We start from the raw sequence: 24,835 nt of genomic DNA, 5'->3' as shown, positions 1-24,835 counted from the left end.
TGGTTACCATATTCTCGAGGACGGCATTTTTAGTGGCTAGGCCAGAACTCTTTGCAGCAGGCTTCTCTCTCCACATCTTGGTGTCGCCCACAAGGCCTCTATTTCCAAAGCATTTCTGTTTGTTTTCACCTTTCTCCAAAGAGCTGTGCTTTCACCTGTGCAAATCTTCACCTAGAATTCCATCATGGATTTTGTGAAGGCCTACGACACCAGAAACATATTTCCCTTTTTGTTTGTATTTCACACAGACCTCAAGAGGTTCCACTGTGTTATCAGCTCTGCTCTCGCAGCCACTGCTAAAATAACACCTGTTGTGCGATCTCAAGGGTTTGCTTCCTCCTCTTCACCTCAAGGCAGGTAACCAGTTTTAGCTGTTCCTAAAGAAGCTGGCTGATCTTCACTTCTCTCTCAAAGCAACCAGGAGAAGAAATAGCTTAATTTTGAAGTGAGAGACTTCCTTGTCAGGGTGTGAAGAAAACGTAAAAAGTCTGACTGCTTTGAATTTTGGTAGCTGATTACTAAGAGTGTTCTCTTCATTCTCAAAGTTTATCCACTCATCAGTTGAAGGACACTTGGATTGTTTCCATCTCTTGGCAATTGTGAATACTGCTGCTATGAACATTGGTGTGCAGATATCTGCTCGTTGTCACTGCTTTCAGATCTTCCGGGAATATACCAAGTGAAATTCACAGCAATACTTTATAAAACCCTCTAACAAAGAATGCACTTGAACAGGCTGCAGTGCCAGGAACCACGTAAATACAGTCATTTTCAATTTCTTTAAAACCCTCCTAAAATTCTTACAGATCTCCTTAAAGGATGTCTGGACTATAGTTACTTAATTTATTGAAGTAAAATGTGGTTCAAAATTGGGATAAATGTTGCAGGAAAGGCTTGAAAGGGGAGCAAACCTGCAGTTCTTGATGTCCTCACCAGTCATCTGTCCCTGAGAGGTAGAGATTATGTGTAGGAGAAGATGGGATTCAGGTGAGCTCTTACCTAGTAGGTATCTTAACTATCAAAGGTAATCTAGGCAGTGCTAACTTCAGCAAGGGAAAGTTTGTAGCTGTGAGTTTTTGTTTGGTTTGGTTTTTGTAATCTATGTTATGGTAAAAGTGGAGTTCAAAATACAAATGAAGATCAGGCCTAAGAAGGGCCTTTGGGCGTGGCTTCCCACAGCCCTTAACGTTACCAAACCAAGATGTCCTGGGGGTGGTCGAAGGACCCAGACTCTTTCTTACCTACGACCTTTACAAAGTCACCCCAGATATTTCCCCACCCCCAAAGTGGGATATACTAAGATAGGGCCCATAAGATCTTTACCTATAAACCTTTCCTGCTGCCTTCAGTCCAAAACACTGTGGAGTTAATCAGATGTCAGGGTAGAGAAAAAATGTGACACCCCACGGTGCAAGCCTGAAAGCCCTGCAGGTTAGCAAGGCAGGCTAATGCCACCATCTGAAATATATGCAATTTCAATGATCCCCACCTTTTGATTTTGGATAGCTGGAGTTGGCTGTGCTATGGATGCTGATTTTTTCCAGTGAGGGTGGGCTCTAACGCTGATTCTAGATATGATAATACCATTTAGACTGGTGTGAGAGTATGGGCACAGAGAAACTAGTAGGGTTAGTGGTTAGAAGGGCAGACAAGTGGCCTAGACAAGTAAACAGGGGCACACACCCCACTGACAGGAGATTCACCTGGTCAACAAGAACCTTACTCCAATATAAACCTTAACTGTTTTATCTTATTGAGAACAACAACAGCTGTGAGAAGTTCAGAATAGGACATGGATAGATGAAACATTAAGTTACAGAAGGCAGGTTGAAGGATTGTGGTGGATCTTTGAATATTTCAGACTATGAGGATACTGAGGTCTGAGAGGCTATTAAATGGCAGAAAATGAAACACATTTAGGGAAACAAATGCTGCCATGGGCCAACAGATTGCCAAAGCCCAAGTGAAGGCATCAAGTCTAGACAAACATTAGTTTCTCCTAATTCTCTCCAGTATCCCCAATGCTAGACCAGTGTTTCTTTATTCAGTGTCCATCAGGAAGAAAGTATAAAAAAAAAAATGAGGTGTCCAAATGTATACTTTCCTTCCTCTTCCCTCTGTGTTTTTCATTAGAGCTGTTCCCTAGCAGAACTCCCAAAAGAGGATCCTCAGACATGTGCTGGCTTTCTGCACAAGACCCATCCAGGGGATTTGTAAAAAAAAACAAAGGCTTGGGTCAGGGTATGTGCATGTTTAAATAACTCTCTAGTGATAATCATCAGTCACTGAGGTAATTTCATAAGACTCTAGTACACCAAAGGTTTCCTGAATATTTCATATTTTGTTTACTTGGATTTCATTAAAATTAAAAAAAAAAAAAAAATCCGTCAGTTTTTTTTTTTTTTTTTTTTTTTGGCGTTTTACTTCTTTTATGATTTGAATACTTGTAAATGTACTTTCTGGCTTCCATAATAGTTCTATAACTGAAAGAACTGACTGAAATCATAATCTTGAACTACTAAAATAATGTCCAAGCAAATTCTAAGTTTTGAAGGGAGAAGGGGGCTAAAGGTTAAGGCATAGTCTTTAAATGATAATGCAAAGGCTTACATTTAATTGCAGAAATAATCTATTTAAGCCTTTGAAATCTTTCCTCATTTGTCTTTCAATAACATGACTTCTATTATTTTAAATCCTAATTGTCCAAAATCCAAAGGGCTAAATTCTTAGTTAATACAAATTGCTCGGTCCTCTTCAGGCACGTGGACCCCACTATAACAGGGGCTCCACTTTGAAGTTTTTGCAACTTCCCTTTGACGTTTTAATGCACTATCTCCATTAATGTATTTCCACCTCAGTGGCTCCAGTTCATCAGCAAAACCGTGTCATACTGGCATGGGAGGAAAATAATATAGAAAAAGTACCTTGCTGGCAAATGGCAACATGGGATATGAATTATAAATACATTTCACTAAAGAACAGTTGCTGGAAGGCGTGTGTATGTGATACGCATGTGAGGCAAAGACACGAGCAAACTATGGACACCCAGAAAGACAGACCAATGCATCTGTGAATGTAAATGAATCCAGTGGTTTTGGAGTAGAGGAAGACTGTTGTTGAAACCGGCTGAGGAAACATTCAACTACTTCAAGATCAATATCGTTGGACTGCTACCAATCAAGCCACTTTATGGCTAAGACTTCATGGAATTTACTTACCAAAAGAGGGGCTTGCCATTCAGCAGGTGAACTCACTGCCCTCCCTACTACGTGGGACATGACTCCCAGGGGTGAAAATCTCCCTTGCAATGTGGGACATGACTCCTGGGGATGAGCCTGGACCCGGCATCATGGGATTGAGAACATCATTTTGACCAAAAGGTGGAAGCAAAATGAAACAAAGTTGCAGTGGCTGAAAGATTTCAAATAAGAGTCGAGAGGTCATCTTGGAGGGCATTCTTATGCAGTATATAGTTATCCCTTTTTAGTTTTTAGTGCATTGGAAAAGCTAGGAGGAAATACCTGAAACTGCTGAACTGCAACCCAGTAGCCTTGATTCTTGAAGAAAACTGTATAACTATATAGCTTATATGGTGGGACTGTGTGATTGTGAAAACCCGGTGGCTCACACTCCGTTTATCCAGTGTATGGACAGATGAGTAGAAAAAAGGGGGACAAAAAGTAAATGAATAATGGGGTGGGGGATGGGATGTTTTGGGTGTTCTTTATTTGTATTTTTTATTCTTATTTTTATGTTTTTGGTGTAATGAAAACGTTAAAAAATTGACTTTGGTGATGAACGCACAACCATATGACAGTACTGTGAACTGACTGTATACAGCAGATGACTGTAGGTACGTGAATATATCTTAATAAAACTGAATTGGAAAAAAAAGGGGGGGGGGGTGCTTGGATTAAGAAAATAGCCTTAATTTAAATTTCCAATCTTCTATTTTACTCAAAGAAAATACTGTAAAACTAATTTCAGTGTCCCCAACTTTTGAGTTTTGGTATGACAAAAATATGAAAATGTATTTGTGATAATCAGTATAAAAATTCCCTTCTGGGCAAGAACAATAAGACTTTTCAAATAGACTCTTTTTGCCCAATTTAAAAAATAAAACAAGGACGTCTGAGAGTTCTCCTCCTTCTGATGTTCAGTTAGCCTGCTACGAACCTTCCATGGACATCAGAGAATGGCAGCAGTTGTACTGTACTATGTATGTGCATGCATTTAGCTGTGTAAATGATGCCAACTTCCATTTTCACTCCTCTGCAACTCAGAATTCTTACTTTAGCAGTTACACTCCATTCACAAGAATGGAAAATGCTAAAGCTATAGTAGTATGGGCAGTCAAAGGGTAAAAAAGGACAAAAATTCAACTCCATTTGTGTGGAAGTAAACTACTACTTCATCTCAAGAGGTGCCTGGTTCTAGAAACAAGCGACACACACTGCACATAAGTGTAAATTGGGAATGTGCACAGCAGTCATTTCCTTTTAGGTGCAACAAAGGAAATCCAGCTAAGATAAAAGAAAAAAAAATCCAGACCTGTAACGTCAGAGGTAGGATCTGCACTAAGACACTACTAGAAAGACACTACTAGAAATCTGCACTGCTTTCTAATAGGATTGTCTTAAGACATGAAGGAGAACTAAAATTAAGAGATTAAAAAAGAAAAGAAAATCTAGTTTAGAGAGAACACAAGTAGAGGAAGAGCAACGGGACCTGGGGATGGGGACATGGGCCCTATCTGCCTGCCACTAATTAAACGATCCTGAGCAGATGACATTGTAGGTCTTGGTTCCTCAACCATAAAATCAATAAGTAGAGACTGGCTGACTTCTAAGCTCCTTTCAGTTCTAAAATTCCTTTATTCTGTAATTGAAACACTGCATCCTCTTGGAGCCTATTCTTATGAAAGCAGTATTACCTTCTGTTCCAGGACTTGGACCCACACAACCTCCACTCTTACAAAACTTGATATGTGTGTGTGTATATATATATATAAAGTGTGTATATACATATAAAGTGCTGAGAAGTGGCAGACCCTAAGGAATCAAAATCTGTTCAGCAATACTAGCTTAAAGATCTAGGTTTGTTAGGCCTTTTGTAAACTAATTGAAGTTTGTCATCCTCCTTGGAGTTCATTTCCAAGAAAAGAAATCTGGATAATTCTGCAGTTTACAGATCTACAAATCATTTGTATGTGGCAGAGATACCAATTGCTGGACCCCACTGGAGCTATCTAGAAATTGTAGATGGATGAAAAGATACCAGATGATTCGGAGAAATTTATTTTACATGTGTATATGTGTGTGCGTTGTAAGTATAAAGGGTACTGATAATGGATTCAGTCATTCAAAGAATATTAAAGCCTATGTTGTAGCCTGGGATTCATGCCAGCGCTTCCTCAGGAAGTTGCAAACCAAGGTCTTTCCTATGCTTTTGGTTCTTTGCTCGGGCAAAGTCTCAGAACACTCTCAACATGATGCTATAGATAAGCCATCAGAACTGGACTGAGGATGAAACGCACTGGTCATCCCTAAACAGGCTTCTGATAAGATAACCGATATTTCCAACTCTGTTTTTCGTGACTTTAAAAGAACATTACATTAACTATCGATGCATTAAAACTGAACACGGTATTGAATTTTCTGTGTAAATTTTCTGACTATGTAAGTGTGTATGTGTGTGTGTGGGCGTCCTGCATAGAAATTACTTATAACTCATTGATTTCATATGATCAGATATTATTACCCAGATAACTGAGTGCCTGAACTATAAGATTCACTATATCCAATCATAAATCTTCTGATACTTGGAATGGGGTTTCCTTTAATCAAAAGGTAACAAAGGAGCAGCAATTCATCTTTCAATTGTTTAACCTAGTCAATGCAGCAGGTGATTTTATCCACATAGTTCCCACTCGGAAAATAGCTTCCGGTCAGTTAGACTTGTGTGTTTTTCTCCATACTCTATTATATCCAACTAGCTGAGAAAATCTAAAGCATTAAGTGCCTTAATACTTTATTTTTACAGTGAACTTTGTTTCTGTTTAACTGTGAACACACTCTTCTCTCTACCTTCACCATTAATTTGTCATTTTCAGATTCCTTCACAGGCTCTAGGCCTTCTGGGATTCTGAGTCAAGAAAAAAGACATATGACAAACTCTGCAAATACTGTGTTTCTGAAAGGTCTGAGCTACTGCTTTCTTTCCAAAAGAGAAACTGACATTTGTAAACTGGCTTTTCAATTCATCAACCTACTTCAACTTTACAGAGCTATCAAAGAGGGAGGATAACAAAAAACAAAAACACAAGTTTGTGGCAATGAACTATTAAAAAAAGTAAAGCAAAAGGATGTTGAAAATGCAAATTTCTTAAATCACAGCACTAAAATATGTAATATATATGTTTTCTCATATTCAAGCTTCTGCTTTTTAACAAAAGGAACAGGTTATGAATGTTGCAAAGTAGAAAGGAAAAAATATTTAAAATAGAAATAAAATTTTCTTTCTTTTTTAGAAAGAACATTGTAGACATAAAAAGCATAATTCACAACTATCACAGATAGGGCTGCAAAGATAGAGCCTTTTGCCAAGTGTGCTTTGTGAGATTTACATAGAAGAATTCAAAAATTTTTCCTTATTTTTAATTAAGGAGGAGGCATTTTATTTTAAGGAAGCTATCTGGATACTGCTGGCTGAAATGCAGATTTGATCTTCTCCTGTGGGTTAGCTAACATTGATTTCCTGCCCCAGTGAAAGAGATTTTACTCTGATGCATGCCATTTAAATTCATTTTACACAGCTGCTTAATGTGGCTTGGCAAGGCATAGCCAAACTAGCTTTGTGGGTCTAAATAGGACTCCTGAGTTGGCTCAGGACAGATCCTATGGATTAGCAGCTAATGATAGATGCTTTTCTCCCCTCACTGTCATCTTCCTACTGACTCATGAATTGACCTGGAAGGTACCACATTTAAAAAAAAAAAAAAAAAAAGGAAAAGACAGTGTCCCAAGAACAGGCATGTCTACCCCATTCTGTACTTGTTAGTTTACTTTCAGGATTAAGGTCACAGAATTCTATATTTATTGGTCCACACTGAGGACCATGCTTTTAGAATTTACAACTCTCTATTTCCAAATTACCTTTTTCTGCTCGTTACCTAAATAAATGTATACTGAATATAAAACTATTAAAAAGCTCTCTATGTCATATATTCATAAGTACCAAAAGCATAGTTTTGTAACCTCAGTCTTTAAACAAAGCTAGTTAAACCAAGTTGTATACAAATTGTTGTCTGTTCTCCACTTTTTCTGAACCAAAGATGCAGTTATGTCTCTACTGGAAGTACTACTGAACATGACTAAATCTATGTAGAATAATCTTATTGTTAATTTATATATAATGACATCAATAGTATTTCTGCTTAATAAAATAATACACTTTTAGAGCATTTACAATCTAAAAATGGTGACAGATCTTGATATTACATTGTCTTGCAACAGGAAAAAAGATACTTTTTGTTGCTATATGTAATTCCTGTGTTGAAATTGATAATAATATGGCGACAATGTGTTTAGAAAGAAAATTCTGTGTTGTGTTTTGTTCTATTTTCCTGGTGACTTCAATATTCTAACACTCCTTGGAAGAAGGAAATATAGACATCGTTGGGACAGACGTGAGCTTGGTGATGAAATGATGAAACCCCTCAGACGTCCGACTAACACCCATGACACCCCACTGCAGTGAGTCTTGCCGAATGCGAGTGCTGCACTCTGAATTCAGGCCTGTGTGGCGGCAGGAGTGCTAATAACACAGTTGTGACAACAGCACACTAACTCCTAGACAAAACGACGACAACAGTGGGGGAAATGGCGCCAGGGTGGGTGCCTCTGTCACGTTTACAGAGACGTGGTTTGCATTTTCCTCTCAGGCATGAGGGGAGAAGCCATGCCACAGCCATGCAGAGGCGGGGTCGGAGGGGACGGCGTGCAGGTTTCCACCACACTACCACAGGGCTGTTCGCAAGAATGAAAAACAAAACAGAACAAACGAAACACAAAAAACCCGAAACAAACAAAAAGAAACAAAAGGACGGCCCCCTCCGTGACGAACTTCCTTTTGGGTCTGCCTTCTCTGGGTTTGGGTGCTCCCTTAGCAGCCAGATGGCATGTTCACTGACAGTTTAAAACAATGCCGGGTCCCACCGCAAGTCCAGCGTGTGTCACTACCTACCCGTACTGGTCAGGCTGGTGCATCACGGCGGCCTGAGAGCTGCCATAGTTGGGGTGCTGGGAAGAAAACATGGGGCGTCCGCCAGCCCCAGACTGGCTGGGATAAGCAGGCGACCTAATGTATGGTGGCCTAAAGCAGAACAGAAGAACAACTTCTTTGGATTTGTTCTGTAGCACAAGTGTGAGTCCCCCTGTCCACTATAACATTCCCACACGTGGGTGTGGGTGGCTATAGGCATAATATCTGTATCATGCAGCTGCCTAAAGGTGGGACTGGGTAAGAGTCCCTAAAAAATAAAAATAAAAAAAAAGGGTGGGGCAGGTCAAAGGAGAGAGAAAAGGAAGAGTCTCAGATCTAACCTCAGTTTACAGTTTTGAACTACAGCTTTGATTATGGTACAAGTCAAAAGTAAAATATAAAGTCCTCACTAAAATCATGGAGAGCTAAAATGGGCAGAGTGGGAACACAAGGCTTTAGAATGGTCTACCGATTAGAAATAGAAAATGAACACGCAGGAATGTGTATTTATACAGTAATTTATATAAACTAATTCAGAAAGGGAGCGTACAGAGGGGCAGGGATTTCTATGGCTATCTTCCCCTTGATCACTTGCAATGGCTTCATGTCAAATGCAATCACATACTTTCAACTTAACAAAAGGAATAACTTGTGTTTAGTGAGTTGCAACAATGGATAATTAATTTAAATCTAAATTAGAACTTCAACTGGACCAGCCAAACCAGTCTTAGCACAGGTTTCTTAAAATGCTCCCTCAAGATGGCATATATTTGGTTTAGAGGCATTCTGTTGGGGTTCAGTGGACTTTTAAGTATTCGTCAGGTGGATAAGAGAGATAATGATTTTATTTTAATTCCCCAAGGGAAATATATTATCGTTTGCAACAAACAGGTAGACTGGAGGGACCCCCACATTCCCAAAATAGCAGCTTCAGGGGAAAAGTAACAAAGGGACACATTCAAACACACACACATACACATACACACAAGCTTTATTTCCCCTTTGATGGAAATGAGAATCTTCTGCCTTTTCTTCTGAAGATACCATTAAGGTACATATCTTTCACTGTGCTTTTTTTAAAAACATATACACCTTGCCTCCCACACTTTCAATTAATTATCTTGCTTCCACACAAGTTGAGTACTTAATTCAAGGATTTTAAAAATCAGGATTAAAAACAAGTAACTGAGGCTAAAGCCTTCACTAGCAACTTAAACTTTCTAAATATATTATCTTTTCTTTATGAATCATATTTTGGTTTGGACACATGGGGAGGTAGAACTGGAAAAATAAAATATAAGAATAGGAAGTATATACAGTGCACATGTACATTTAGACAAACACACACACACAGCACGCACGTGCACACACAATGTTTCTATTTTATAAGGATTTTTATGGTTGGAGCAAAAAAAAAAAAAGAGGGGTGTTCTTTTTCAAGTTTTTAGGTTTTGAGTCCTGCTTAAAACTCATTGTTTCAAATGGGACCACAATGCCCCTTCCTCGTGCCACTGGGCCTGGTTTGCTGGTTGCTGGTTGAGATGATGGTTCACAGACATTTCAAATAACCTCCCCAACTGCCTCACCCACCACTCGGTTTCCTTCCTCCACTGATCATTAAACATGGCCTCCTATCATCTACTTCTCTGACCTTTTCGTTACAGGATATCTTTAACACAAAACAAACTGCCAAGCAAAATCACCTTCCCCTACTCCTCTGCAGGCTAGGGAGATTCTGTGGCTATGCGTTCAGTTCGTGTCTGTGTGTGAAAACCCAGAATCCCGGCCCTGGCGCTCTCCCTGAAGGCATACCTGCTTTGTGCTGAGTTTGCAGCAGCCTGCATCACGGCTGCAGCTGCCTCCTGTGCCTTACGGTTCACAGTGGGCATTGGAGGCCCCATTCCTGGCCCTCCCTGCTGAGACATGCCAGGAGAACTGGGGGTCATGCTGCTCATATTTCCAGGAAATGGTCTGCTCTGCATCCCCGCCGATGGCATCCGTCCCAGGGGCATAGCACCGCATGGCTGGCTGGGCCCTTGTCCATGCATCTGGCTGTTGGCATTGACAGCCATGCCGGGCCCTGGGCCGCTGTAGCTCGCACTGGGCACCCCACTATACGTTGGGGGTCTGGAGTAGTTACCTAAACAAAAAGCAAACACAAATTAAAGCCTTTTATTTAGTCTTTAAGCTTGTGAAAACATTCACTGGATATACTTTAAGTCCAACAATGGGATCAACACAAAATCTTAGCCATTATCCTTATTACTACCCTGCTGGCATTGGTAGGCTGGTGGTTTCAAAATATGCTATCATCCTAAAGGACCTTAAGTATCAAACAAAACCTTACATTCTTAAATTTTAACCAAAATAATAAATTCAGCTCCCAGGCTTTGGGTGAGAAGCACTCCAAGAGTGCACCACCACATTACCACTGTGCTCAACAGCTGTGATCAGGAGTTCAGAAGAACAACACGCAAAGGCAAAATTCACATAAAGCCAAAATCATCCTTCACAAGCCCCTAGGACGGAGTCAAGTGGAAACCCGGCTCCCGTCCAACACAGCCAGTTTTTCTCCAGCACTGGGAACAGCCTGGCACTTAGCCTGAGCTCCAGGTAAAGCGGGGGTCCGTGCCTGCAGCCGAGTCGTAGGGCCCCTGCCAGGGGAGCAGCCACAACCCCGCCTCCACCTCTACCCACGTGTTACCGTAATGTCCTGAACTGCTCAGAGTCGTGTGTTCTCTCCCTGCCCACATCGTTTATCTCAGCTACACGGATGTAAATTAAATTCAGGTAAATCAACAATATATGATGCCATTCCACTCGAACAATCATCACGACTTCAGGTAACAACTGTTGAATGATACTGCACCCCAGGCACTGGGCTTGACATCATCAACCGCAATGACTTCATTCATTTCTTCCAACAAATGTCTGAGCTACAGATAGCACCATGACTCCATTTTCAGAGGAGAAAAATCAAGCTCTTAAGATAGGATTCAAGCTCAAGAAAACTGACTCTGGAACCCACGTATTTAACCAATTGGATATGCTGTCTTCCAATAAGTGACTGTTGAAATAAAATACACATAAAAAGATAAGTGCTTGTAGACTATAAATGAGTGCTTCTCAATCACTGTCCTTACTACCCTCTGGAAGAACAGTCCCATTCATCTAATGTAGCTGCACACTTACCATATGCCAGGAACTGTTCTGGCATAGGGGACAGAAGTTCAATCCAATCCAACCCGTGTCCAAGAGGCTCACACTCTGTGTGTGTGTGTGTGTGTGTGTGTGTCTGTGGGTATTTGCACAGTATGGAGAAGCAGAGGTAGAGGCAAGAAAAAATACAAAAACAAAAAGACAATACAGTGTGAAGAGAGAAAGAAGAGCCGTTCTGACTGAGGGTAGGGGTGGGGGAGTTCAGTAGTTTCCCTGACTAAGCACTTCCTGAGCTGACACCTCGGAGTCCGCGTGGGCAGGCTTTTGGATCTGGAGACCGCAAGGTGAACGACGACTCTGCATTTCCTGACTGTAAGCTGCTTTAATCTTTATTTGTTTCATTCCACTGCCTGTAAAACAGACAGTCTTCTCTAATATTATCTACTTGAAGAGTTGTTGTGAGGCTTAAAGATATGATACATGTACAGTATTTCAAACACGGGCCTACAAATGGGAGCGGTTTCATGGCTGGGTGGCGAGGAAGGCAGAGAGGGGAAAGGCACTCACGGAGCGCCGAGCACGTGGACTCAAGACGGTCCTGATGGCTTCGTGAGGCTGGGGGGCAGGAGGGGGGCGGGGCAGAGGGAAGGGGCCAGATCTGACAGGGCCCGGGTACAGGCTTACAAGTGTGGGATTTATTCTAAAGGAAAGGAGGAGCTTCTAAAGGGTTTCCAGCAGAAATGGAATTGGATTAATAAAAACAATAAAAGCAAATACTTAAGTAATATTTACTATGTGCTAGGCTCAGTTCCAAGTTCTTTGTATTAACACATTTAATCCTCACATCCACTTTATTAAAAGAGAGGCACTTTATTACAATCCTCATTTAAAAGACAGAGAGCCTGTGGCACAGGGATGCTAAGTAACTTGCCCTATGACACAGAACTAATAAGGGAGGGAGCCGAGATTCGAGCCAGGCTGTCTGTGATCATGCGGTTCAGAATTCAGGTACAGGGCCACTCTGCCATGCTGCCCCTCAAACGCTTAAGAAAAACCACCCTATCTAATTATATCATCGCAATTGTACAGGTTCACACATAAAAAGCCGGATCACCTACAAATTTGCAAGGAATCCAAATAGATTTTTCAATATTTACTGAGTGTTTATTCTGCATCATGTGAATTATCCATTTGTAATTGTTCAAGAAATCAGTATTATTAATTACAAGTTATACAAAAGTCATTGTACATATAGACCATGGGTCATCACACTTTTTCTGCAAAGGGCTAGATGATAAATATTTTAGGCTTCGTGGGCCAGTCTTGTCACAACTACTCCGTTCTGTCATTGTACACCCAAAGCAGCCACAGACAATATGTAAATGACAAAGGCTGTGTCCCCATAAAACTTTATTCACAAAAACAGGCGGCATGTCAGGCCACAGTCTGCTGTCCCGATACAGGCCAATCTTCAGACAAGCGAATAAACGACTATAATGGCAGCTTCTTTTACCCTGAATACTATTCAGAAGGCTAAGGAAAGGCTTACAGGGATTACCATATGAGGCACTGGCAAACCTAAAAACTGGAAAATAAAGAGGAATTCAAAACGGAATACAAGAAAGCAATGGAAAAGGGAGCCACCTTTATGTGAAGGCAGATCACCTTTGCATAGTCAGGAGTTGCAGAAGTGATCAAATTTAAACTGTTTAGAAGTAAAAGGTAAACCATTCACTGTTTGTCAGCTTCGAAGTTCTTTTTAAAAAGTTCTTGAGGACACCCCACATCTGTCATAACCCTTTGAGCTCATTCCCTCGGCAAAAGATCTGTGATTTCAGGCTTGTTGCGTAGTTGCCAGATAAAGCAAATAAACTGAGGAATAACTACACTATAAATTTATTCATTCTTTCCTGAAATAAACTAAACACTACATGGAGACTTTAGGAAAGATGGCAGAATAGGAGAGACAGAGCAAATTATCCCCCATGGAATAAATAAGAAAAGGCAGAAAACAACCAAGACAGTGGTTCCAGGGTCTGAGCAGCCAGAGAAGGACCTCTACAATACAGAGAAATTACACCTGAAGGGATGGGGTGAATTTATTCAACTGGGACCACCACTAGTGCTGGCAGTTGCAAGCTGGCTGGCCAAGCAGGGGAGGGAGCAGGTCTCCACTCCTGAACACAATCTCAGCAATTAGCTGGCGAGATAACCCTTGTCAGCCCGGTGGCCAGGAGCTCCTGGGAGGAAACTTGGGAACCAGAGGACCTGTGCTGACTGCACAGAGAAAACTTGGTGCATTTACTCTTCGTCAACAGAAGCCTGCGGTGTCCATGGGTGAGAGGATGGGACCAGTCAGGGTGCCACATGGAAGCACCAGGAGCCCCTCCCCGACCCGAGGCTCATGGACGCATGGTGGGCAGGGACCTTGGGGGCCAACTAGGAGGCAGGGCACCTTTGAGCTGACTGAGGTTCGGCAAGGGTGAGACTTGCAGCCCCAAAACCTGAAGGTAGTCCATTCAGAGGCCTGGGAATCACCAGAACCACTGTGCCCTTAAGTGGACTCTCTGCCAAACTGCACGGGGTCCACCATCCAGCCCAAGGGCTGGCAGACACCAGTGCAAATGGAGAACTTCTGCACAGATGGGATTTCCAACTGGCTTGGTCCCCACCCAGTGCACATCGGCAGTCAGGAAAAAGTGGGATTGAGGGGAAGATGTGGCTCAAGAACGCCATCTACTGGGAAGACAGGGAAAGTGTGCTCCAGCAAGCTGTGATCCTGCTAAATTTTATATAAATACCAAGTAATCCTGCATTTCCCTGAAAACCTTATCAAGATAAGCAAAGGCCCTGAAGTCAACAGAAAATCACAAAGCATGTGAAGGTCCAATAAGATATGGACAAGCCAATCAAACAAATTAAAAAGGAGGAGGAGACAAAGGACTTGGAGCAATTAATCAAGCAATTAATACAAATCTCCAAAACAACTTCAGTGGGTTGGCTAAAGACATAAAGGACATCAGGAAGACTCTAGAATAATATAGATGCTGGCATGATACACTTTTTAAGTATGACATTGGTACAAAGAGTTAACAGAATGGTATATAGAAAAACTATCCATTTTATATTATACACTGTGTTTGAATGTATTATGTCCACCAGAAAAAAACATTTTCTTTGATGCAATCTTGTGGGGCAGACATATTAGTAGGGATTAAGTTGGAATGTTTGGATTAGGTTGTTTGCATGGAAATGCGCCCCACCCAACTGTAGGTGATAACTCTGATGAGATATTTCCATGGAGGCGTGGCCCCACCCATTCAGGGTGGGCCTTGATCACTGGAGCTGTATAAATGAGCTGACAAACAGAAGGAACTCAGTGCAGCGGTGAGTGACATTCTGAAGAGGAGCTACAGCCAAGAGGGACACTTTGAAGAATGCACAGGAGCTGAGAGAGTAGCTGCAGCTGAGAGACAGTGTGAAGATAGCCACTGAAAGCAGACTCTTGCCCTGGAGAAGCTGAGAGAGGACAAATATCCCAAGTGCAACTAAGAGTGCCATTTTTGAGGAACTGCAGCCTAGAGAGGAACGTTCTGGGAGAAAGCCATTTTGAAACCAGAACTCTGGAGCAGACGCCAGCCACATGCCTTCCCAGCTAACAGAGGTTTTCTGGATGCCATTGAACATCTTCCAGTGAAGGTACCTGATTGCTGATGTGTTACCTTAGACACTTTATGGCCTTAAGACTGTAACAGTGTAACCAAATAAACCCCCTTTTATAAAAGTTGATCCATCTCTGGTGTTTTGCACTCTGGCAGCATTAGCAAACTAGAACATAGACTATATTATATAGGAATACTTTACAAGTACTAAACTAATACTAGGGTTGAATAATAAGGGATGTCTGCGGTTACGATAATTGATTAAACTGAGAGTGATGATGACTACAACTAAGTGCAGAGATTGTGAGCTACTGATTTGTTTAAGTTGGACAGAATATAGGCTATGTAAAAATAGGAACCCCTTACTTAATAAATCAAGCCCTCGATCTTGAGGCTTGCTCTTGTGAAAGTTACCGCTGTAAAAGGGAGGCTAAGCCTTCCTATAATAATGCCTAAAAGGTATGTCCAGAGAACCCCTTTTGTAGCTCAGATGTGGCCTTTCTCTCTCTAAGCCCAATTCACAAATAAATTCATTAACATCCCCTTACATGGACCATGACTCCCAGGGGAGTAAGTCTCCCTGGTGACGTGGGACATGACTCCCAGGAACGAGCCTGGCTCTGGCATCGAGGGACTGAAAATGCCTACTTGACCAAAAAGGGGGAAAGGTAACAAAATAAGGTTACAGTGGCTAAGAGAATTCAAATAGGGTTGAGAGACTATCCTGGAGGTTACTCTAATGTAAGCTTCAGCTACATATCCCCAGTGGCCACAGTATGCCATGCCCAACCAACAGTAGTCCCAAAACACCTAGGTCCATATTTGAGACTCTATGAAAGTTTCACACACTAAGTTTATTTTTCAGAACTTAAATCTACCAGAGTGTTCCAATGCTGGACAAGTCCTAAAACCCAGGGGGAAAAGCCTCTTTAAAAACATCAGTCAGATGCAGCCCCCTTTGCCATAATGATAACCCTTTTAAATATGAACAGGTTAGGGTGGTCACTGCCTAGACACACCCGAAGATCGAGAAAGCAATTAAACGAAAGGAAGGGTTGCAACAGACAAGATAGGATTTAACAAATGATTACAAATATTAAATCTTTATATAAATATATGAATACATATATATTTTTTTAGATGCCAGGGTATTAGAATGGCTAGAAGGAAATAACTGAAATGGAAGTATAAACCATAACATTCTTTGAAATTTGCTCTAAAGCTACTCATTAAATTGTACTTTGAAAGCTATCACCTTTCTATATATATCTTATATTTCACAAAAAGGAAATAACTGAAACCGTGGAACTGTAACCCATAACATTCTTTGAAATTACCTATATAATCTCTCATTAAACTGTACTTTGACTGTTATCACAATAAGGAAATAACTGAAGTGGAACTGTAAAACATAACATTCTTTGAAATTTGCTCTCTACTTGTTCAGTTGTACTCTGAAAATCATCACTGTTCTGTATACGTTACATTTCAAAATAAAAAATGAATTACAAAAGAAGGCTCTAGAAGAGCATAAAGAAGAATTTGAAAGAATGAATAGAAAATAGTGGATCTTATGGAAATAAAAGAGACTGTAGATCAAATTTAAAATATACTAGAAACACAAAATAGCACATCTGAAGAGGCAGAAGAAAAACTAAGTGAACTAGAGGAAAAAGCAATTGAATGCAAATGTACAAAAGAACAAATGGTGAAAAAAATGGAAAAATTTGAAATGGACCTCAGGGAAATGATGGACAACATGAAGTGCACAAATATAAGAATCACTGGTGAATGCTGAAGACGATTGCATAAAAAAGTAGCTTATGAGGGGTGACAATGTGATTGGGAAAGCCCTATGGACCACACTCCCCTTTGTCTAGTTTATGGATGGATGAGTAGAAAAATGAGGGAAGGAAAAAACAAAACAAAACAAGGCACCCAGTGTTTCTTTTTTACTTTAATTGCTCTTTTTCACTTTAATTTTTATTCATATTATTTTTGTGTGTGTGGTAATGAAAATGTCAAAAATTAATTTTGGTGATGAATGCACAACTATATAATGGTACTGTAAACAAGTGAATGTACGCTTTGTTTTGTATGACTGCATGGTATGTGAATATATCTCAATAAAATGAATTAAAAAAATTAAGAAGAATCACTGGTGTCCCAGACGGAGAAGACTAAGGGGCTAGGAAAAGTACTCGAGGAAATAGTTGGAACTTCCAAACACTTACAAAAGACATAAATATGCATAACAAAAAGCCTAACAAACTCCAAATAGAATAAACCCAAACAGACCCACTCTAAGAAATATACTGACAAATGCTGAAGAGAAGGAGAAAGTTCTGAAAGCAGCAAGACAGAAGTGATTCACCATATACAAGGGAAATCACATAAAACTAAGTACTGATGACCCACTGAGCACCATGGAGGTTAGGAGGCAGTGGTATGACATATTTAAGATTCTGTGAAGGAGAAAAATTGCCAGCCAAGAATTCTTTATCCAGCAAAGTTCTCCTTCAAAACTGAGGGAAAATTTTAAATTTTCACAGACAAACAAATGCTGAGAGCATTTGCTAACAAAAGACCTGCCTTGCAAGAAATAATAAAGGGAGTTCTACCAGATCAAAAGAGAAAAGAAAGGAGAGGTTTGGAGAAGGGCACAGAACTGAAGAGTGTTAGTAAGGGTAATGTGAAGGAAAAAAAGAGAGAGATGGAAAAAACTGATCTCACAAATAAAAACAAAAGGATAAGATGGTTAGTTCAAGAACTGCCTTTACAATAATAACATTGAATGTGAAAGGATTAAACTCCCCAATTAAGATACAGATTGGCAAAATGGATTAAAAAGCATAATCCATTGATATGCTGTTTACAAGAGACTTATCTTAGACCCAGCGACACAAAGAGATGGAAAGTGAAAGGATGGAAAAAAATATTCCATGCAAGCTGCAGCCAAAAGAAAGGAGGGGTAGCTATACTAATCTCAGAAAAAATAGACTTTAAATCCAAAGATGTCATAAGAGACAAATAAGGACACTATATACTAATAAAAGGGACAATTTACCAAAAATAAATGACAATCATAAATGTTTATGCACCCAATAAAGGAGCTCCAAAGTGCATGAGACAAACATTGGCAAAATTGAAGGGAGCAACAGACGTCTCTACAATAATAGTGGAAGACTTCAATACACAACTTTCTTCTATAGATAGAACAACCGGACAGTGGACCAATAAGGAAACTAGGAACCTAAACAACATAATAAATGAATTGAATTTAACAGCCATATACAGATTGCTGTTACCCAAATTAGCAGGATACATCTACTTCTCTAGTGCTTATGGAATGTTCTCTAGGATAGATTATATGCTGGGGCACAGAAAGTCTCAACAAATTAAAAAAGACTGAAATTATTCAAAGCACATTCTCTGACCACAATGGAATGCAGCTGCAAATCAATAACCACAAAAGAACCAGAACTTTAAAAAATATACAGAGGTTAAACAACACACTCATAAATAATAAGTGGGTCAAAGAAGAAACTACAAGAGAAATTGCTAAATATCTAGAGATGAATCAAAACGAAAACACAATATAGCAAAACCTATGGGATTACCCCCTACGTGGGCTCTGACTCCCAGGGGTGTAAGTCTCCCTGGCAACACGGGATACGACTCCCAGGGATTAACCTGGACCTGACATCATAGGATTGAGAACATCTTCTTGACCAAAAGGGGGATGTGAAATGAAACAAAATAAAGTTTCAGTGGCTGAGAGATTCCAAATGGAGTCAAGAGGTCACTCTGGTGGGTATCCTTATGCACTACATAGATAACCCTTTTTAGGTTTTAATGCATTGGAACAGTTAGAAGTAAATACCTGAAACTATCAAACTGCAACCCAGTAGCCTTGACTCTTCAAGACGACTGGATAGCTTACAAGGGGTGACAACATGATTGTGAAAGCCTTGTGGCTCACATTCCCTTTACCCAGTGTAAGGATGGATGAGTAGAACAATGGGGACAAAAAATGAAATGAAAAAATAGGGTGTGGGGAATGATTTGGGTGTTTTTATTTTTATTTTTTATTCTCATTTTTACTTTTTCCGATACAAGGAAAATGTTCAAAAAATAGATTGGGGTGATGAATGCACAACTATATGATGGTACTGTGAGTAACTGATTGTACATTTTGGATGACTGTATGGTATGTAAATATATCTCGGTAAAATTGGATTTAAAAAACCCATGGGATGCGGCGAAGGTGGTGCTGAGAGGGAATTTATAGCTCTAAATGCATACATCAAAAAAGCAAGAGCGAGCTAAAATCAAAGACCTAACTAAACCACTGAAGAAGCTAGAGAATGATCAGCAATGAATCCTAAAATAAGTAGAAGAAATAACTAAGAATAAAGCAGAAATAAATGAAATGGAGGACAACAACAACAAAAAACACTAAAGAGAATGAATAAAACCAAAAGTTGGTTCTTTGAGAAGGTGAGCAAGATTTACAGACCCTTAGCTAGACAAACTCAGAAAGAGAGAAGACCCAAATAAACAGAATCAGAAATGAGAGTGGGGTAATTACTACATATCCTGAAGAAATTTTTAAAATCATAAGAAGATTCTACTAACAACTGCATGCCAACAAAACAGACAACTTAGAGGAAATGGACAATCTCCTGGAAACACATGAACAACCTAGAGAGACCCATGAAGAAACAGCAGATCTTAATAAATGCATCACAAGTAAAGAGATCCAATCAGTCATCAAAAAATTTCCTAGAAAAAAAAGTCCAGGACCAGATGGCTTCACAGGGGAATTTTACCAAACATTTCAAAATGAACCGACATCATTCCTCCTCAAAATATTTTAAAAAATTGAAGAAAAAGGAACACTACCTAACTCATTTATGAAGCTAACGTCACTCCAATACCAAAACCAGATAAAGATAATACAAGAAAAGAAACAACAGGCCAATCTCCCTTATGAAAATAGATGCAAAATTTCTCAACAAAATACTTGCAAATTGAAACCAAAGGCACCGCAAAAGAATTATACACCATGACCAAATGAGGTTCATTCCAGGTATGCAAAGGTGGTTCAACATAAGAAAATCAACCAATATAATACAACACATTAACAAATCAAAAGGGAAAACTCAAATGATCATCTCAGTAGATGCTGAAAAAGCATTTGACAAAATTCAGCATTGACTTCAAAAGACAGGAATTCAAGGAAACTCCCTCAATATTTTAAAGGGCATATATGAAAAACCCACACCCAGCATAGTACTCAATGATGAGAGACTGAAAAGTCTTACCCCTAAGATTGGGAATGAGACAAGGTGCTCACTCTCACCACTATTATTAAACATTGTGTTAGAAGTTCTAGCCAGAGCAATGAGGCAAGAAAAATAAATAAAAGACATGGAAATTCAAAAGGAAGAAGTAAAACTGATTTTTTGCAGATTATATGATCCTATATTTGGAAAATCCTGAGAAATTGATGACAAAGCTCCTTGAGCCAAAAAACAAATTCGATATAGTGGCATGATACTAGATTAATGTGCAAAAGTCAGCAATTCCTATACACTATAATAACCTAACTGAAGAGACAATCAAGAAAAAAAATTCTATTCAAAATAGCAACTAAAAGAATCAAGTATCTAAGAATAAACTTAATTAAGGATGTAAAAGATCTCTACATAGAAAATTACAAAACGTTACTCAAAGAAATCAATGATGACCTAAAGAGGTGGAAAGATATTCCTTGTTCATAGACAGGAAGGGTAAACATTATTAAGATGTCAGTTCTACCCAAACTGATCTAAAGATTCAATGCAATTCCAATAACCTACTTTGCAGATTTGGAAAAGCTAGTTATCAAATTTATTCGGAAGAGAAAGGGAACTTTACTTACTAAAAACATTCTAAAAAAGAAGAACAAAGTGGGAGGACTCACATTTCCAGACTTAAAAATCTACTATAAAGCAACAGTAGTCAAAACAGCATGTTACTTGCACAAAGATAGACATATTGATCAATGGAATCACACAGAGTTCAGAAACAGATCCCCAGATCTATGGTTAACTGATTTTCGACAAGGCCCCCAAATCCATAGATCTGGGACAGAATAGTCTCTTCAACAAATGGGGCTGGGAGAACTAGATATCCATACCAAAAAGAATGAAAGAGGACCCCTACCTCACACCCTATACAAAAATTAACTCAAAGTGGATCAAAGACCTCAATATAAGAGACAGTACAATAAAACTCTCGGAAGATAATGTAGGGAAACACTTTCAAGACCTAGTTAATAGTAGGTCGCTTCTTAGACCTTACACCCAAAGCACAAGCAACGAAAGAAAAAACAGATAAATAAAAACTCTTCAAAATCAAAAGTTTCTGTGCCTCACAGGACTTTGTCAAAAAGGTGAAGAGGCAGCCAACTCAATAGAAGAAAATACTTGGAAATCATATATCAGAAAGAGATTGATGTCCAGTATATATAAAGTAATCCTACAACTCAATGACAATAATACAAACAGCCCAATTATAAAGTGGGCAAAAGATATGAGAAGACATTTTTCCAAGGAGGAAATTGAAATGGCTAAAAAATATATTAAAAATTGTTCATCTTCACTAGCCATTAGGGAAATGCAAATCAAAACCACAATGAGATATATCTCACACCAATAAGAATGACTACCACTAAACAAAAAGGAAACTACAATTGCTGGAGAGGATGTGGTGATACTGGCACTCTTATTCATTGCTGCTGTGGAATAGGAGGTTCCTCAGAAAACTAAGTATCAAGTTACTCTATTATCTGGCAGTTCCACTACTCAGCATACACCCAGAAGATCTGAAAGCAGTGACATGAACACACATTTGCACACTGATGTTCATAGTGGCATTATTCACAAATGCCAAAAGAGGGAAACAATCCAAGTGTCCTTCAACAGATGAGTGGATAAACAAAATCTGGTATATACATACGATGGAATACTAGGCAGCAGTAAGAAGGAATGAGGTCATGAAACATGTCCTTATGGATGAACCTTGAGGACATAATGCTGAGTGAAATACATTAGACACAAAAGGAGAGATATTGTATGTTATCACTAATATGAACTCCCTGAATAATGTAAAATCAGTTTCTTAAAATGTAGAATATAGGGGACCTAGAGATAGATAGAAGCTATAGAAGGGAGAACGATAATCTAACATGAACAGACCTGTTAAAGAAGTTGAACTTAGGAGTATGGACAAGGGTGACGATGGTTTGTTAACAGGATTATAAGCATCAGTGCCTTACTGAAGGCAGACATGATTGAAAGGGGTTGTTTAAAGGCATGGATCCCACAGATTACCACTACAAATATAAATAAGTAGTTACATAATGTACTTCTAAGGCATGACACTGGTACAGAGAGTTAACCACAGAGTGGTATATGGGAAAAACTAGCTATTGCATATTATGGACTATATTTAATAGGAATACCTTATTAGTACCACACCAATACTAGGGATAAAAAATTAGGGGGTGATAACAGCCTTGGGTATTTTGGGTTATGAGAATTGTTTAAAATTGAGAGTGATGATTGTACAACTAAGTGAAGATGGTGTGAGACACTGATTGTTTATTTTGGACTGAATATATGCTATGTGAAATTAGGAACCCCCTATTTAATGTCAGGACCTCAATGTTGAGGCTTGTTTTTATGAACTTATGGCTGTAAAGGGGAGGCTAAGCCTTTCTATAATTATGTTATGCCTAAGAGTCACTTCCAGAGGACCTCTTTTGTTGCTCAGATGTGGCCTTTCTCTCTCTAAGCCTAATTCTGCAAATAAATTCCTTACTCTATCCTCTACATGGGACATGACTCTCAGGGGAATGAGTCTCTCTGATGACATGGGACATGACTCCCAGGAATGAGCCTGGCCCTGGCATTGAGGGATCGAGAATTCCCTCTTGACCAAAAGGGGGAAAAGAAAGGTAAAATAAGGTTTCAGTGGTTAAGAGATATCAAACAGGGTCAAGAGACTATCTTGGAGGTTACTCTTATGCAAGCTTCAGCTAGATATTCCAAATGCCCACAGTATGCCAAGCCCAAATCAATAGTAGTCCTGAAAATACTAAAGAATACCTGGATCCCTATCAGAGACTCTATAAAAGTTCTACTCTATTTCTCAGAAATTTAAATCCTCCAGAGAGTTCCTATGCCAGATAAGTACCAAATCCCAGAGGCAACAGCCTCTCCAAGAACATAACCAGATGCGTCCCCCTTCCCCATAATATCAACACCTCTTTTCAATATGAACAAGTTAGGTTGGGCACTGCCCAGAGACCCCTGAAGACTGAAATAGTCATCAAACAAGAGGGAGGAGTAGCAACTGATAAGGTAGGATTTAACAAAGGATTATGAATATTGAACCTTTATATAATTTTTTTTTCAGTCACCAGGGTCTTAGAACAGCTGGAAAGAACTGAAATGATAGAATAGTTAACACATAACATTCTTTAAAATTTGTTCTATAACTACTTGTTAGCTCGTACTTTGAAATTTATCACTTTTCTGTATATACACCATATTTCACAATAAAAAAGGTCACAAAAAAGTTCTTAAGTTGCTTCTGAATCTCCCATACCACGGGCACCACATAAGTTGCTCTGTTTTCTGACCACACTGTCTCAGTGGGAAGGGGACCTTACACCTCCCCTGGTGGGAGGGACCAGAGGGGTGGCAAAGGCTGCCCAGTCCTTCCTCTTTTCCAAGCTTCTTTAAAGAACCTGGCATCAGAACTTTTCTCCTTGAGCAGGAATAAAGACATCTCCTACTCCCCTTGCCGTCCTCATTTCTCCTCCCTTTAAGATTCTCTGATAAGATCAGTGGAATACAATGCTCCTTTTCTGCTCTTTCTTTTATTAAATAAATATACTCATTCTAGTTTGGATGCACATGTAATTAATTCACATATTCACGTTATTACTCTGTGGCTAGTTTCCACCCTCCCACAGTACTTGATAAGTGACTCATTTGGTAAGAAGCTTTTTCAGTGAAAACATATGTGCCCTTTGCTTTCGAAGGAAAAGAAATACCAATTTACTCTTCTTTTAGAAAGCAAGCATTTAGGCATGGTTATTGCAGACTATGCCTGAAATGCAGCTCTCAGAGAGAAGGAAGTCCCTATTTTCACTGCACTCTGCTTCCAGTCAGAGGAGCTTGCTGCTGGTGTGTTCTTGTGCTCTGGGTTTATCTCGCAGTCAGAAGCTGTATTTTAAGGAACACAAACGAAAAAACTGAGATGGTTAGTTACCCAGTATTCTACTTAAGTCTTTCTTACTTGTTTTATATAATAAAGAGAGAAGAGCTGTGTCTCAACAGCTTTGCTAACTGCAGCAGCTGGTGTTGGTCTTAGGCAGGAAGCACCCTGTAACTGGGTGGAGCATGCATTAGAGCACAACGGCCGTGCACACCCACACATGCATGCATGCATGCACAGGTGTGCAGAAAGGCACGTTTAATACTGGGCTCTCAATCCAGTTTTCTTCCATCAGTTGGGCTGATTCCATGTATTGGCACTCAAAAGCAGTCAAGTAAGTTCTAATTATAGAGGCCCCTACTTGAAAGAAGAAATACAAAATCCCCCTTTCTTCTCCTTGAAACTATAAAGATTTTTCTCATTAAACTAACATGCCTGGATAAAAATGGTTTCTAAAGGCTTAAAATGGCTTCAGAGGC

At 39.6% G+C, this 24,835-nt stretch overlaps 1 protein-coding gene across 8 annotated transcripts in view; it reads right to left on the bottom strand.

The window, feature by feature from the left end:
• ARID1B (AT-rich interaction domain 1B) overlaps window positions 1-24,835 on the bottom strand; it is a 510,581-nt gene that overhangs the window by 47,971 nt on the left and 437,775 nt on the right. For 5 of the 8 annotated variants that reach the window (XM_037820312.1, XM_037820294.1, XM_037820340.1 and 2 more), the window contains 2 exons: window positions 10,075-10,402; window positions 8,245-8,373 (listed from right to left, as the gene is read on the bottom strand). In XM_037820312.1, coding sequence (XP_037676240.1) covers window positions 8,245-8,373; window positions 10,075-10,402 — 457 coding nt within the window. The remainder of the gene's footprint in view (window positions 1-8,244; window positions 8,374-10,074; window positions 10,403-24,835) is intronic. The other 3 variants (XM_037820322.1, XM_037820347.1, XM_037820357.1) reach the window with 1 other exon arrangement.

This window comes from Choloepus didactylus, chromosome 2 (genome assembly GCF_015220235.1).
Source record: "Choloepus didactylus isolate mChoDid1 chromosome 2, mChoDid1.pri, whole genome shotgun sequence".
NCBI lineage: Eukaryota > Metazoa > Chordata > Mammalia > Pilosa > Megalonychidae > Choloepus > Choloepus didactylus.
This window is presented reverse-complemented; position numbering and strand designations above follow the sequence as displayed.